Consider the following 17,329-nt stretch of genomic DNA (forward strand, 5'->3'; position numbering starts at 1 on the left):
ATATGTACAGTAGTTCTAACAAAAATAGCCTTAAATTTGTTTTAATCTACAAAAATATCTTAAACAAGAGTGGAAACATATACAGTATAACAAAAATAATCTCAAATTTGTATCAGTGGAGTACTACTCAGCAGTAAAAAACAATGACATTGTGAAATTTGCAGGCAAATGGATGGAACTAGAGAATATCATCCTGAGTGAGGTAACCCAAACTCAGAGGGATAGACATGGTATGCACTCACTCATAAGTGGATACTGGATGTAGAGCAAAGGATAACCAGACTACAACCCACATCTCCAGAGAAGCTAGCCAACAAGGAGGACCCAAAGAGGAATACATGGGTCACCCTTGGAAGGAGAAATCAATGAGATCTCCATCAATATATAAAAATCCTTATCAATGTAAAATATTTAAGATTAGTAGTTGCTTTTTGGTTTAAAAGTAGATTCAGTAATCTACCCTTTAATCCTATCATTTCTATATCCCTTTTTTTCTTTACAGAACAAGATCCCTGAATCTAATCTCCTTTGTTCAGCTTTTTTTCCTGACCATTACCAATAACAACTTGTAACCAACCCACCTAAATCATGACAAATACCCATAACCCGTTGAACAATCAAAAACCACCCACCTTCCTCTTGGGAATGCAGGCATCATGTTCTTAAAGTTGCTTCCTGCTGTCTGGGGGTGTTAGCATCTTTAGGGGACTCTGAAAATAAATGGGATAATTGTAAAGTCATGGGAGAGCTAGCTGTATCATTTGTTGCCCAGTCTCTGTAATGGGAAAGTGCAGGGCTTATCTCAAGTCTTGGCTAGAGTAGTCTGTGAGGCTTGACCATCTCAGCCAGCCACCTTGACATTGTCCTGAGCAGTTTGTAGTCCAAAGGCAATCTTCAGGTGGCATTTGTCAGGTTAGTGGTATTACCACATAGTCCCAGTGGATTATCGTTGTGGGGCCCCAGCCTCCTTTTGGAGACTTCAAAGGTCACTGTGAGGCATGCTCATGGTTCACTGCAGAAAACTTAAATATTTTAAATGTCATATTCATCAGATCTCAAAGAGGTTAAAGGACCATAATTTGTTATGTACATCCATACTACAAAAATCTAATTCCTAGTTGTCTGATAGATACTCAAACCCAAAATTATGTACAGGAAGCTAGATGAAGCCTTTTCTTGAATTAGTATTCTATATGACCATTAATATCTTGACAAAAAGTTCAATATATATATATATATATATATATATATATATATATATACTAATTTTATAAATTTTGAGATAATATTTGTACCTTAAGAAAAGTTTTAACACTGTCAAAATAAAACCAAAGGATTATGATATTAGTAATAGAATGGTCCCTTAATCTTGGTTTTTCTTCTGTCCCATATCAGATGGCTCTTCTGACATGAGATCGAGATTTTGTATTTTCCTTTTAATAAGCATGCTTGTGTTTAGAGAAGGAGAGAGCCATGCTCCAATGCCAAAACCAGCTTTAATTTTTAATTGAATTGGCCTACAAAAAGATCATTTACATTATGCATCTGTAGAGAACAGCAGTAACAAACATTTGGGAAGATTTATGAAATTTTATCTTGTTGTAAATGTGATATACCAATAGGCCAATTTACTCTTTTTCTTGGGACATTTTCTCTTGATAACTTGTCCTTTTTCTTCAGATGTCTCCTCCACAGTGAGTTTGCTTCTTTTTGTTCTAGAGCTTTCAGATGTGCTGTTAAGTCACTATTGTGAGATTTCTCCATTTTTTTAATGTAGGCACATAGTGCTATAAACTTTCCTCTCAGCACTGCTTTCATAGTGTCCCATAAGTTTGGGAATACTGTGCATTCATTTTTATTGAATTGTAGGAAGTCTTTAATTTCTTTATTTCTTCCTTGACCCAGTGATGATTCAGCTGAGCATTGTTCAATTTCCATGAGTTTGTAGGCTGTCTGTAATTTGTGTTGTTGTTGAATTCCTTAAAACCATGACGATTTGATAAGATACAGGGGGTTATTCTAAATTTTTGTATCTGTTGAGGTTTGCTTTGTTACCAAGTATGTGGTCAACTTTAGATGCTGAAAAGGTATATTCTTTTTTGTTTGGGTAACATGTTCTATAGATGTCTGTTATGTCCATTTGAGTCATAACATCTGTTAATTCCCTTATTTCTCTGTTAAGTTTCTGTCTGGCAGACCTGTCCAGTGGTGAGAGTGAGGTGTTGAAGTCTCCTACTATTAGTGTGTGGGGTCTGATGTGTGATTTAAGCTTTAGTAATGTTTCTTTTACAAATGTGGGTGCCCTTGAACTTGGGGTATAGATGTTCAAAATTGATACTTATCTTGAACTTGGGGTATAGATGTTCAAAATTGATACTTAGCTTGATGGATTTTTTCCTATGATGAATATGAAATGTCCTTCTCAATCTCTTTTGATTGATTTAGTTTGAAATCTATTTTGTCATATATTAGGATAGCTACACTAGCTTGTTTCTTAAGTCCGTTTGACTGGAAAATCTTTTCCCAACCTTTTACTCTGAGGTAATGTGTCTTTGAGGTTAAGGTGCATTTCTTGTATACAGCAGAAGGGTGGGTCCTGTTTTTGTACCCATTCTTTTAGCCTGTGTCTTTTTATAGGCAAATTGAGTCCATGAATATTGAGAGAGATTAATGACCAGTGATTGTTAATTTCTGTTATTTTTGGTTTTGCTAATAGTGGTGGTAATGTATGTGTGTGCATTTCCCTTCTTTAGGATTTGCTGGTGTGAAGTTATCTATTGGCTGTGTTTTCATGGGTACAGCTAACTTCCTTAGGTTGGAGCTTTCCTTCTAGTACTTTTTGTATGGCTGGATTTATGGATATATATTGTTTAAATCTTGTTTTCTCATGGACTATATTGTTTTCTCGGTCTATGGTGATTGAAAGTTTTGCTGGATATAGTAGTCTGGGCAGGCATCCATGGTCTCTTAGTGTCTGTAGAACATATATGCCCAAGATCTTCTGGCTTTCAGAGTTTCCACTGAGAAATCGGGTGTAATTCTGATTGGTCTGTATTTATATGTTACTTGACCTTTTTCCTTTGCAGCTCTTAATATTCTGTCTTTATTCTGTATGCTTAGTGTTTTGATTATTATGTGGCAAGGGGAATTTTTGTACCTTTATAGTTATGTCTTTCTTTAGGTTGGGAAAGTTTTCTTTTATGATTTTGTTGAATATATTTTCTGTGCCTTTGAGCTGGAATTCTTCTCCTTCTTTTATCCCTATTATTCTTAGGTTTGGTATTTTCATGGTGTCCCAGATTTTCTGGATGTTTTGTGCTAAGAATTAGCTGGGTTTAACATTTTCTTTGACTGATGAATCTATTTCCTCTACTGTATCTTCAAGGCCTGAGATTCCCTATTTCTTCTCTTGTATTCTGTTTGTTATGCTCGAATCTTTAGATCTTGTTTGTTTACCCAGATTTTCCATTTCCAGAATTCCCTTGATTTGTGTTTTCTTTATTGGCTTTATTTCAATTTTCAAGTCTTGAACTGTTTCCTTCACCTGTTTGATGTTTTTTTTTCTTGGTTTTCTTTAAGGGATTTATTGATTTCTTCCAATTTTTTGTTTGTCTTTTCCTCCATTTCTGTAAGGGAATTTTTCATTTCCTCTTTAACAGCCTCTATTATCTTTATAAAATTATTTTTAAGGTCATTTTCTTCTGTTTCATCTGCATTGGGATGATCATGTCTTGCTGTTGTAGAACCAATAGTTTCTGGTAGTGTCATATTTCTCTTTATGTTGTTGAGTGTATTCTTACACTGCCAACTACTTATTTTTTCCTTCAATTGGTGCAGGTGGAGTCTGTATTTCTAGGGGTCACTCTCCCTCAAATTATTACAGGTGGGGCCTGTGGCTCTTGGGGTCACTGAGTCTTTGGGGATCACTGTGGCTTTAGGGGTCAGTGAGGTATTGGGGGTCACTGAAGCTTCAGGGGATGGGTGGGGAGAAGAATGCTTCTGCCCACTTGATGGGGGCTCTTCCTCCCAGTGACTGTTTTTCATAATACCTATTAATAATTTCCACAGAAATATATGTTAGTTTATGATTTATTTCTGAGATTGGAGGAATGTGAATCTGGGTATTCCATTGATGTAACAAATTATGTCCCCACAAATTCATTGCTATATTAGCCACTCAATTAGTCTTTAATTTTCCTCTTTGTCCTTAAGGCCCTATACCTTCAACCCATCTCATACTTTGTTTTACCTGAGATAAAGTTCCAATCCCTAAAAGCTGAGTGTTTACTTCCTGACAAGGCCAGTTTGGATGACAAGATTTCAGTGCTATTGTTACATCTCTCTCTATGTCTATAAGACCTTCAATTACAATGTCATTTATTTGTATTTTTAGCTTTGGCTTTTGATCATTTATAGAATTGGCCAAAATATTTGCTTTATAGTTTCTCCTAAAAATTTTGTTTTATCTTCTAAAGCTGTTTTTTATCATCCAGAGCAGTGTGTGTGTGTGTGTGTGTGTGTGTGTGTGTGTGTGTATAAAACAATAGGCATTAGGTCCTTTAATTGCTCTGGAAAGGATTTTCCCCCATGGTAACAGGGAATGACTGAACGAAATTTGACATGGGGGCCTGAGAGGGGACTCCAAGACATTTCCCAGTTGCAAAGGGTTATCTTATTTGTCCCTTGCTGATCTGCATTCATTGGTCCAATATTGGCCTTTGTCACACCCTTCTGCATCCTCCAGAATTCAAGGGCCTTCTGTTTGGATTAGAAGAAACATTGTTTCTAGAAATGCCCTGTCTATAATCCCTTTTTAGATGACTTTGTTTGCCACAATTAAAACACTTGACATTTTGATTTTTCTTCAAGCCTCTGGAAATCACCTTGTCCTATTCAAGCATCATCATGGTTAAGAGATTCAATATTGATTGTATCTCAGATCCATTCCTCTATGGGTGCTGATCTTGCCTTTAAAGAACTAATTATCCTTTTGCATTGTGAATTAGCATTTCCAAAAGCCAAAGATTCAATTATTGTATGTCTAGCTTCTGAATTTGGTATCATTCTATTTATAGCTGAAGTCAATCTTTGTAAAAAAAAAAAAATCAGTGAAGGTTTCTTTTGGGCCCTGTATAACTTTAGTAAATGACTCAGTTCTCTTTATGACTTCTTCAATTCTGACCCAAGCATTCAAAGCTGCTGCACTGCATAGAGCCAGGGTTTTCTGATCATATAGAGATTGTCTTTGTACATCAGTATAATTGCCTTCTCCAAGAAGTTGGTCCTGGGAGATTTCAATACCTCTAACCCTACTTCATTGTTCAATGGTCCTAGCCTCATCTTTCCACCAGATCCTCCACTGTAATTGAGGACCAGGTTCCAATACTGCTGTACCCAACTCTCTCTAGTCTTGTGGGACAATTCTGTTACTAGTTGACCATAAATTTAACATCTGCTTCACAAAAGGTAAATGCACACCATATGAGACTATGGCTTCCTTAAATCTCCTCAAATCAAACATTTCAGCTTTTACATAGCCTTGAGGATACCTGTCATTTGGCAGTTATTCCCATAAGGTGACTGGATGAATTACAGTTAGTTGTTTGATAACCTTGAACTGTTCTTCTCTTATTTTATAATGTAATGGTGTTGTTCCTCTGTCTTTGTCTGACTATCTCTATAATCTGTTTTAGTACATTTTTCCAAGGCTTATAACTTGTCAGTCAAAAATGGCAATATTTTCTCTAGTAACTTTTTCTAAGGCCTGTATCTTGACATTCATATCAACCAATTTTTTTAGGGATAAAATAAGGATTATCAAATCAACAATGATTGTAATTAACATTATGTAAATCAAGGTTAAGTTAATTATCTCCTCATTTAATTGTTCCATTTTTAAACCATTCATTGTGTAATCATACAGACATCTAACTCCCTCCATCATAATAGTGTTTCCCATTTTTTAACATGGGAAAAAACTTTTTTTTTAAACTAATTCCCCCTTTTTTGATTGTCTCACCAATTCTGCTGACAATGATGGTGAAGTGTGGTACTGGCTGCTACTATGTAGCATGTCTGAGCAGAGAACACAAGTGGTATACAGCCTGGCCAAGGACAGCTGCTGATTGATCACCTATCAGCAGCCTGACAAGGTGGTTCAGGGAAAGCCCACAACCCCCGGGGAAAAAAGGAGCCAAAGAGCCAGCCATCTGCATGGGGAAATGTGTGAGACCGGTGGGAAGTGAAAGTAAGAAGCTGTCTGAAGATAGAGCTGGCCAGTGGTTGAGAGGCTAACTCTGGCAGTGTTTGGAGCCCAAGTGCCTGTTTTGTTTGGGGCTTATGGAGATGGTTGTAGAGAGAGGCTGCAACAGAAAAATCCCAGACTTGCTCAGAGGGCTTGGGGAAGAAAGGGAAAGGCAGCTGGTGGTGCGTGACTCCAGCAGGTGCAGTTCACAAGTGCAATTCCAGCGTGTGCTGGTAGCTGCGAAGCCACTGGCAAGCAGCTATTTCATGAATTCGTGCCCCTAAAGTTGGACACCAGATGATGTATGTGTAAATTTAATTAATCTTATCAATAAATACCAGGAGACAAATATTGGGGTAAAAACCTGAAAGATCAGAGAAGCAGAGGAGCAGCCACCAGTGACTTCTTACCTCTTCCGTTCCTCTTACCAAAAAGGCTGAGATCCTGTCTCAGCCTCACCTTACCACTTCCTGTCCGTCACTCTACAGTCCTCCAAACCTCTATGGTTAGCTAGTGGCTAGCTCTGACTCCAAGCAAGCTTTATTTGTCAGAGCACAATCAAAATATCACACAACAATAAACTGCAATGTTTCAATTCCATTTACAGCTGAAAACCTACATGCTTTGTATGTTTTTTTTTTAATTTGAAGGATGTGGAGTACTTAGAAAACTTTAGTTCTTGATGTGTTTCCACTATCAACTTAGATTAATTTTAAAATATATTTTCATCAAATAGAAGTTGGTTGTGTTATTTTTGTTACTGTATTGATGACCGTATTTAACATTATATCCATCTTGAAGTCAATAAAAATATTTTTTCATTCTTTTAAACCATTTAATTCCTGTGAACAATATAATGTATGATTTTATGTTTTTCAAAACTTTACATCCTTATTGCCCAGACTTAAAACAAAAAACAAACAACAATAACAACCCCCCCCACTAGATCTGACATATAGCTATAAAGGTATATCTGACCTGGGATAGTTATGCTATTTATAGGAAACTTGGCTTCCTGCTACCATGCAGCAACAGTGCCACCTTTTGTTTATTTCAGTACCTAAGCTTCCCTAAATGGTTGGCTCACTATGGCTGACTTTCACTGAAGGAAATAAGAGACAGGAGGATCTTGAGCTGGGAGTTCTTGGTGGCATCTGCCTTCATCATGTAATGTTGTCATTCTAAACTCCTTTTGTCAATATACCACCTCTGTAAATAGATAATCAAGGCCTTTGAAGTTCTAATTGATCTTTTGAAACATATATAATTGTTATCTGTGATATATATATATATATATATATATATATGATGAAGTACTTGCTGTAATTTATTTTTTTAGGAGAGAGCTGCACAATGAAACATTGTGTATATAAGTCATAAAGTCTTTGAAACAAAATATCACATGTTCTATATAGTATAATTATATTTTGTAGTTATATAAAATAAGCATTTTAAGATATAGTACAAAATAAACATGTTAATATATATAAGAGTTTTCTGTTCCCACTTACAAGTGAATCTGTTATGTGAACATACATGTTGCCCTAAACAAATTTGGAAATTATGTAAATGTTCAAATATTGACCAGTTCCCAAGGATAGAGATCAAAGCACTGACTTTTAATCATAAACACAAACTTTGCATTTCTATGTCTATGGAGGTCTCATCATCTACTGAACATTTCACTATATTATTTTCTTAGTATACATTAGGTAGAGTAAAAACCCAAAGGAACTTACAAAAAGGGCTTTCTAAGCTCATTTCATCAACAGGTAGTCCCCAGCACTTCTTCCCCACAAGGGATGAATGAGTTGATTCCTCCAGGGCTTCCTAATTACAGGCACATACCCATGAGGTCACACCTTCCATAACTTTGAGTCAGTAAGATGGTTTCCAGTTCACAGCTTATTCCTATGTATATTGCCAACACATGAAGATTTCTTGCAAGCCTTGCACACTAAATTAAGCAACCTGATAATGACTGCTTCCTATGAATTAATCAACTAGATTTAAAGGACACAGCATGAATACAGACAAGTTTTACATTTTATCAGCATCAAGAGGAAAGATGTATATAAGAGCAAAGGTCTTTGTATATTATTGATATCAAATTGGTGTTAATCCAAACTTAATTGTTATAAATAAAAATTTTTAATTATTTAATCTTATCCATGAATACCACTAAGAAAATGAAAATGAACAGAAAACAAACAACCTGAGAGAATTAAAATGCTACAGATGTTAAGTATGGTTTTGAAGCAAAAGAACGTAATAACAAGATTAGAGGAACTGAACAAGATATGAAATATGGAGTAAAATAAATATCAAAGTAGTAGATATAAATCCTCTCTTTTGGGCAATTATGTTTAATGTAAATTAAATGTGATTTACTATAAAATATGATCCAACTTTATATATTTACAGGTAGGGCATCCTTTAATTTCAAATATATAAATAGTTTTAAGATAGAAGAATACATTACAAATAGTAACCCATATAAACTTGGAATCGTCATACTAATGTCAAAGATAGATTTTAAAGACCCAAACAGGTATATTAGTTATTTTATAATGCTAAAGAGACCACATAGTCATAAAACAAAACCATTATAAACATATGCACCTAACATCAGTGTCTGAAATGCATGAAACACAACTAGTGTTGAAAGAAGAAATAGCTAACTGTACAGATAGCTGGAAATTTAAATACTTCACTTTAAGTGGAAAGAAATTTAAACAGAAAACTAGGATTATAAAATGCTTGAAACATATGGCAAACCAACCTGTCCTAAGATCAGACTTCTCCACTCAGGAGTAACAGAACACATGTTCTTCTCATGACCATTGGAACATCTGGAGGGAGGCAGCAAATGAAGCTGTGCCATGAGTCTAAACAAATGGCAAAGAATAAAACCAATGCAGCTATGTTCTCTAATCACAGTTGAAAAACACTAGAAACCAGTAAGAGATAAATGCAGAGAATTCATAGATGTGTAGAAGGCAACATGGTCTCAACATAATTGTCTACATTAAAAACAACAACTGAAAAAATGGAGTCTAGAGAAATGGCTTAGGGGCTAAGGACACTTACTGCCTTTGCAGAGAACCAGGATTCAGTTTCTAGCACTTACATGGTGGCTCACAACTGCCTGTAACTCCATCTTCAGGAAATCTGATGCCTTCTGATGTCTCAGGGCACCTATATACACAAGTGTCACACACACATGTATATAAAATAAATAAATCTTTTTTAAGGAACAAACTGGAAAACTAGAGAAAGAAAAGAAAATCCCCGACCAAAAGGAAGAAAATAATAGTAAAGATTAGCGCATAGGTGAATGACTTGTGTATCTATGTAATATATGAAATAAAAGGCACCCAGATGGCCAACAAGGTGGTTTGATAACCTTAATATTCTAAAGCCCACTGCTTTATATATACCAATGTTGAGTTTATGCCATATGAATTATATCTTAATTTTATTAAAAGAATTTTGACAAGCTCTTATGAAACATTTGTTCACTTGCTTACAAGGAATGAAATCCAACCACTTTAAATGAAGTGTGCTTGCCATGTCCTCCCTCCAGGAAATGATCTTGTCATCATGTCGGGTCTCACTGGTTTTCATTTGCATGTCTCTTTAACTCATGTAGAGAAACATGAAGAACTAATTACCATAGGAAGCTCTGATTCCCATGCTGTCAGTGAAGGGCAGAAATCTGTAGGAACTTCCAAAACAACAAGGAAAGGCAAAGAGAAGTCTGGGGAGAAAGAGAAGTTGGCCAAGGAAAAGCAAGCTCCTCGCTTTGAACCTCAGGTGGGTGAGATGTGACTCCCTTACTGAACAGACCCTGGTGGCACTTGCTGTCCCTCAGGACAGTGAGAGAGGAAGCAATAGGAAGAAATGAGAACTCACCATCCCGGACTCCAGAAGTGAGAAATCCTGTCCACTTAACATTTGAAAGATTCTATTTCTTAGCTGTATTGTTCCCTTGAGAGCACCATGAAGAAAGCAAGTTTGACTGTATCCATAGATTTGCCTTTTAGCACCTTGACAGTTCTCTCTCAGTCAAAATTTGACGCTGGAAAACTTCTGTACCAACTCACTTTTGGAGCCATTCAAAAAGTAAAGCTAAAACTCTAGGCTCTAAAAGTAAGAGAAATTTCCTTCTGAGACTTAGTTCTCATTAAAATACCAAGAGAATCATGTAGAAAGCAAGGTCTTCTGGGAAATAATGAAACAAAATTTTAAATGAAAACTTATTTAATGGCTGCAACCCTCTCCTCTTCCTCAATTACCTTATTTCAGATGGATACAGACTTGATCTTCTGTGATGTATTCTGTAACCACACCAGTTTTAACACTTAACTTGTCTGGTGGGGTCCTGGAAGATCCCACTTCCAGATCCTCATGACTCAAAACTAGTTAAATGTGAAGACCCTTCCTTTTCCAAGTTGCTTTTGGCCATGGCATTTATCACATTAACAAGAAAACATACACGCCAACATGTTAAGTGGAGACTCTAGGAGAGACATTGTCAGAAAGGTTATTTGGGGAAGAAGGGTCTTTCTCCCTCTCTGATTGTTCAGGAATGAACTTCTCATATGTCAAAGTCAAAACCCATTTCTGCCCCCTGAAGTCCTTGCAAGTGGTTCTATAGACCTTGAAGTACTGCTCACTTCTAGAGTGAGTCTCTAGCAAGTGCATTCAGAGCCAGAAATGATCAAGTGTCTTGCTCATAGTTTTGGAAGACATCATGAATGACCATAAGTATAATTTAGACTTTATATAAAAAAATTTAGACAGTGTGTGTGTATGTGTGTGTGTGTGTATGTGTGTTGTGTGCGTGTACACATACTCATAGGTACCATGGTGCACATGTAGAGGCCAGAGGACAAACAGTGGGAGCCAGTTTTCTCCCTCTACCATAGATGCCCTGGGAATGAAACTCAGAGCATCGGGGTCGGCAGCAAGCACCCTTACATACTTCACTGGCTAGTTTTTGTTTTCAAGCTGATGCAGCCTAGAGTCACTTGGAAAGTCAACTGAATAATTGTCTAATATCAGATTGGCTTGTGGCCATGTCTGTGAGAAATCTTCTTTGATGTTTGATACAGGGTCCAGCCCATGGTGGGCAGCGTCATCCCTAGGTAGGTGAGGCTGGGCTATGTCAGAAAGCTAGCTGTGCATGAGCCAGGGGAATAAGCCAGCAAGCAGCTTTCTTCCATGGTTTTTGCTTCAGTTCGTGCTTGAGCCACTGTCCTGATTGCCTTTCAGGGGTGGACCTCAAAATATAATCTGAAATAAACTCTTTCTATTCCAAGTTGCATTCAGTTATGACATTTTTCACATCCATAGAAAAAACAGACTACAACACCCATCAGCCTAATTTAGACTTTACTGTGTATAATTTTAAGTCAAGATTTTATAAAGTGATGGGCATAAACACTTGTTTTTCTTTCTCTCATGTGCATATGATATGCATGACTGTGTGTCTGTGTGTGCACATATGTGTAAGTACGTGTGAGCACATGCCTGTAGAGGCCCAGGATTGATGTTGGGAGCCTTCTTCAATCACTTTCCACTATATTCACTGAGGCAAGGCCCCTCAGGTGAATCTGGAACTCATTGACATGGCTAGCCTAGCCAACCAGTGTGCTCTGGGGAGCCCATCTTTACCTTCCGAACACTGGAATTCCAAGTGGGCTGGTGTGAACAGTCAGCGCTGGAGCTCCGGGGTTCTGAACTCCATTGTTCACACTTTCAAAGCATGCACATTTCATCTACTGAGACACAGCCACAGCTCCCAAGGCCCAACTCCTAAATGTACAATTCATTGACTTCCCCAAGTGTCTACACTGTGTAACTCAAGGTAAAGACTGTAGACTAGTGTAGGAACTTATCGCTGTTCCTTCTATCATACCCACCCCAAAGCCCCAGGGAACTCGCAGCCCACTTTCAGTCATCATGCTACGTTCGCCTGTCACAGAATTCAAGCAAATGCCTCACACAAGCTCAACTACTTTGTGTTTAACTTACTTGTTTTACTAAAATACATGCCTGTAGGATTCTTCCACATGGTGGTGCACAACAGATGTTTATTTTTATTCAATGCTCAGCACCCGACATAGGAACATGCTATAAGTTGTCCATTCACCAGCTGATCAACTTTTATACTTGTTTACTTTGTTTGCTATTGCTGCTGTGAAAAAGAATATTGAGCATACTTATACAAGTCTTGTGTAAATTAGGGTTTGATTTCTCCAAGGTAAGTACCTAATGAAATCACCGTTTAGGGAGTGAATCCTAGAACCTTTCTAGGAGAGAAAAGCATTCATTTTTAAAACTTTCTTTCCCCCCTAGCCAATACCCACTGTTCACTCTCAGCAAGAAGATCCAAACAAACCCTACTGGGTTTTGAGGCTGGTATCTGAACACAGCGACTCAGACTATGTTGACGTGAAAAAAGACACAGACCGATCAGATGAAATACGAGCCATGAAGCAAGCTTGGGAGACAACTGAGCCGGGGAGGGCTATCAAGGTCACCTGCCTGAAAGGCTATTCTTTCTCACTCTTCTTTGGTAGATGTGGTCTGAGAGATGAGCCCTATGGGTAAAGTCACACAGGATTTCCTTTAGGTGTGAGATTTGGAATCATATCAGATTCTAGCCAAATTGTGACATGCGGTATGCCAAAACTATCAAACGTACCCCCAACCCTTTTTTTTTTTTTTTTTTTTTTTTTTTTACATAGCTATGCAGGGCTGGATTCACATGTACTCTGAAAAGCCTCAAGTAAGAGAGCATGCAAATGTTTAACGTCTGTTTTCCTACTATGAACAGCTTTAGATTAAAAAGTATGTGCTGCCCCCTTGTGGAATTTAAATATCTATCCCAGCTCTCCACCATGCAGTGGCTCTCAACCTTCCCAGCCCTGTGACCCTACTTAGTAGGGTTCCTCATGTTGTGGTGACCCCCCCCCCCCGCCACCATGAAATTATTTTTGTTGCTACTTCCTAACTGTAATTTTGCTACTGTTATGAACCATAATGTAAATATTCTTGGAGATAGAGGTTTGTCGAAGTGGTAGCAACCTACAGGCTGAGAACCACAACCTTATAGTCCAACAGTTATTTTACCTGTGGTGTTCCTTGACCTAATTCAGGGTAACTGGGACAGATGAAAAAAGATTCAGAAACAATTGGATATAAGTTAACATGCTGTGTATATTAGCTTAGCATGGTGGGTCCTGCCCTTCCTCTTCCTGGTTCTCTGCCATAATCTACAAACGGTCAAAATCACAGAGGGTTCAGAATTTTCTTCTAGTTAATGAATGGGTCTGGTCAAAGCCACCTTCTTTGTGTTCCTTTTTCATCTTCCGTTTGCTCTGAGCACTATTGGCTTGCTTCAGTCCATACCACTTGCTGCTTTTCAGCAAGCTCATAAGGCTGACGTCTGTCTTCCAGGCTTCACAGGCCCGTCTGAAGTACCTCAACCAGTTCATTAAGAAGCCAATCGAAATCCCTATCCAAGAGACTTTTTCTTCAACCCAGAGCCAAATTAAACCCTCAGAAGAAGGTCAGTGGAGGCCACCCAGCTGCTCAGGCATTTGGTGGGGCCTCATTAGTGACAAGGAATTATTTCAGAGTTTCTGGTCCTCGGGATGGTGAAAAGCCACATGGCTTCACATCAGGACTTGAATGTTCTTTAAATTATCAAGCCACTTACTTGTCCATATTTTCTCATTTAAGACTCACATGCCCATTCTGCACACATAAGCAGAGGTGACTTTCCTTACTTAAGAAAAGTCGAAGAATACGGTATAGTGGCACATGCCTGTAATCCCAGCATTTGGGAGGTAGAGGCAGGAGGCTCAGAAGTTCATGTCCATCCTCAGCTAAATAGGGGATTCAGGGCCAGCCTGGGCTACAGGAGGTCCTGTCTTGAAACGGAAAAAAGATAAGAAAAAGATGAAATCAGAGATGAAATGAGATTGTTACTCAGTGCAGTAATAGCCACGGGGAATTGGAAGCAGGCCTACTACTGTGAATTTGGCACCTTCTTTATAAGAATACAAATAAGAATAATAAAATAAGTAGTAATAAAAGAATAGTCATAATGAAGATAACTACTTATATGGAATGACTGCCATGGCTTGGCAACTTACATTTCTTAAATTAGAGCTGACCCTAGTGTTCAAAGGTTGTCATTTCCAAGACCTACAATGTATACCAAAATGTACAAGTGTTCTAGACCCTTCTAGGAAATGGTGATGTCTTTGCATTGAATTTATGCACATTCTCCTTCATGTTTTAAAATATCATTATATTTCTTATAATCATAATTCAATCTAAGTGCTTTCTAAGTAGTTGTTATATACTATATCATTTAGAAACTATAAAGGCAAACAAGTATATGTATGTTCATTACAAATAAAACTAACATAGAACTAACTGTAGTAAATAACAGCATAATATTTTAAACTGTATTTTTCAAGTTATTTAGTATTTATTATGCTATGTGCATGTGCATGCTGTAAGGATGGTTGCCACAGTACACATAAGAGGATGGACCACTTTGTGGAGTCAATGTTCTCCTTTACATGGACTCCAGGAGTTGAACTCAGATCACTAGACTTACATAGCAAGCATTACTTTACCCCTGTGGGCGTCTTGTCATCCTTTAACCATATGTGTTTAAAATGTTGTATTAATTAATTAATGTTTATGTTATTGTGTATGTGTATTTTTTCCTGCATGTATGTTTATGTACTACATGTGTGTCTGGTGTTCAAGGAGGCCAGAAGACAGCATTCGATCTCCTGAAACTAGCATTATAGACAGTTGCCATATGGGTGCTGGGAATCAAATATGGGTCCTCTAGAAGAGCACCCAGTGCTCTTAAACACTGAGCCATTTCTCCAGCCCTGTCCTAACAAATTATTGATCAATAGTTTGTTGACTGAATCTGTGGATATAAAATCCAGAGATACAGAAGACAAACTATATTTGATTTGACATTTATATACCAACCCATTGATGTATATTCTGCTTTCCAAGGTGGAGAAAATCTCAATAATATTTCTAAGTTCTTGAGAAACAAGAGACCCTGCAAGCATGCATACCTGGCCCTCCTTTGACCCATGTGTCTTCTCATAGGTACCTGACTAGATCCAAGTACCACTGTACTAGGCTTACATGGAGGCAGAAGCAATTGACACCCCAAATCCTGCATTTTATTCAAATCAGAATATAGTTCAAAGTGGATCACCTACAGTGGATGAATAAATAGGAGACTAATGCATGGCTCAAGTGAAATTTTGGGTTGGTTTTTATGTTTTTTTTCATGGCTAAGGAGTCACTATTAGAATCACTTCTAAGGAAAATCCTCTCAGCTTTAGGATCTTCACAAGTAAAAACCCCTTTCAGTTGTATTTAAGACAATTTAAATTAGTGTCAAGACTCACTAGTCTCTTCCCAATGAGAAGTGCCTTGCCTATATACAGTGGACTCAATACTTAAAGACCTCACCTCTGTCAATATTGTCCCAGTTTCTAAAAGCTTCTGATTATATGTGGCCTTCATATTCCAAGAGATTTCCAGGCTCACTGTACACATTATACTAGCCATATCATGCTTTGACATCCCAGATGCTGCAAGGTATCCATGTCCTGGTTAGACACTGCAAAGCTTTGTAATTGTGTCCTCTAAATCTGGGCTCCTACAAGCAAGCCCCATTAGATATGTTTGCATGTGACTTCGCAGAGTGCAAGTTACTTTTTTTCAGGAACATATACATTGTGCTATAGGAGAAGTAGCAGGGAGAGATGCTACAGGGAGAGATGCTGCAGGGAGAGATTCTACAGGGAAAGATGCAGACATCAAAGAAGTGTCATCAGCCCCAGCGGGAAATACACTGTGGAAGAAATGGCAAATGACCAAGGGCATCAGGGATCTGGCAAAATCCGCAAGCAGCGAGAGCAAAATAGCTGTGGCAGGGAAGGAAGAAAAAGAGCCGCCACCGCCGCCACCGCCACCACCGCCGCTGCCAAGTGTGCAGCTGAGTATGCAAAAGGAGAAAGCTGGTGAGTTCTGATCTTGCTGGTAAGGTAAGACTTACACTTGGCTTTGCAATAACAGTAGACACAGATTATAACAAACACACCTGAGACAAGAGCTCCCAACATGGGGGGAAAAATGTGCATCTGTTAACGTAACATAGCATGACTCTCTGGCATATTAATCTCTAGTTCTTTTTTTGCAACAAGTCCTATAGTAAAGGCTGGAATTAGAAGAAAAAACTATTGACTAAGAATTCTTTATCCAGTAAAAACCATCCTTAAAAACTTAAGCCAAAGTAGGAGTTGGGGTTTAGCTTAGTTTTTGAGAACTTGCCTAGCACATGCGAAGTCCTAAGTTCAATTTTCAGCACTGAAAAAAAGCAAACTAAAAAAGGAGGGGTGATTAAGGAAAAACAGGTACATCTTCTTGAAGACAAAGACCAATGGATGTGAGTCTAGAACAGATGGCTTAAAATAGGTGTCAAAGGTAACCCTCTGGATTAAGAGAAAGTGACCTCAGAAGGTAATTCAGACACTTAGATATATGTTTGAAGAATTCAGACTCATATTTCTGAATTTTTAAATTGATTTGACAAAAGTAACTGGAAAGCTGTACTGTTGGCTTCTGACACACAAACAACATGCCAATAATAGTACAAATGGTGGCTGAGGAAATGGAGCTGTGTAAGAAAAATGTTTCATGTCCTGCTTTCATGAATACCAACCTGATGTAAATAGTGGAAAACGTGAATGTGTATTATAAAAACTATTCTCAAACAAATGAAAACAGTAGCATAGCATAGTGAAACCCTCAAGACATAGCCAAGGCTAAGGGGGAAGTCTATAGGGATGAACACCACCTTCAAAAAGTGACCTCACTACCCTCTCTACAGCTCACAGAACTAGAGAATTGAGAACAAAGCTAACTCAAGTTTAGAAGGAAAGAAATAAAAATCAGAACAGAAATACATGAACTAGAGACTAAAAATCAAAATATGAATGAATAGCTACACTAACCTTTAAA

At 37.8% G+C, this 17,329-nt stretch overlaps 1 protein-coding gene across 8 annotated transcripts in view; it reads left to right on the forward strand.

The window, feature by feature from the left end:
* Nucleotides 1-17,329, forward strand: part of Adgb (androglobin) — a 141,336-nt gene that overhangs the window by 110,457 nt on the left and 13,550 nt on the right. For 6 of the 8 annotated variants that reach the window (XM_059272748.1, XM_059272750.1, XM_059272751.1 and 3 more), the window contains 4 exons: nucleotides 9,897-10,060; nucleotides 12,608-12,787; nucleotides 13,712-13,823; nucleotides 16,054-16,329. In XM_059272748.1, the coding sequence (XP_059128731.1) occupies nucleotides 9,897-10,060; nucleotides 12,608-12,787; nucleotides 13,712-13,823; nucleotides 16,054-16,329 (732 nt within the window). Of the gene's footprint in view, nucleotides 1-9,896; nucleotides 10,061-12,607; nucleotides 12,788-13,711; nucleotides 13,824-16,053; nucleotides 16,330-17,329 lie in introns of those variants that run through there. The other 2 variants (XM_059272754.1, XM_059272755.1) reach the window with 2 other exon arrangements.

The sequence above is a fragment of the Peromyscus eremicus genome, chromosome 8b (genome assembly GCF_949786415.1).
Source record: "Peromyscus eremicus chromosome 8b, PerEre_H2_v1, whole genome shotgun sequence".
NCBI classification, from domain to species: Eukaryota; Metazoa; Chordata; class Mammalia; order Rodentia; family Cricetidae; genus Peromyscus; species Peromyscus eremicus.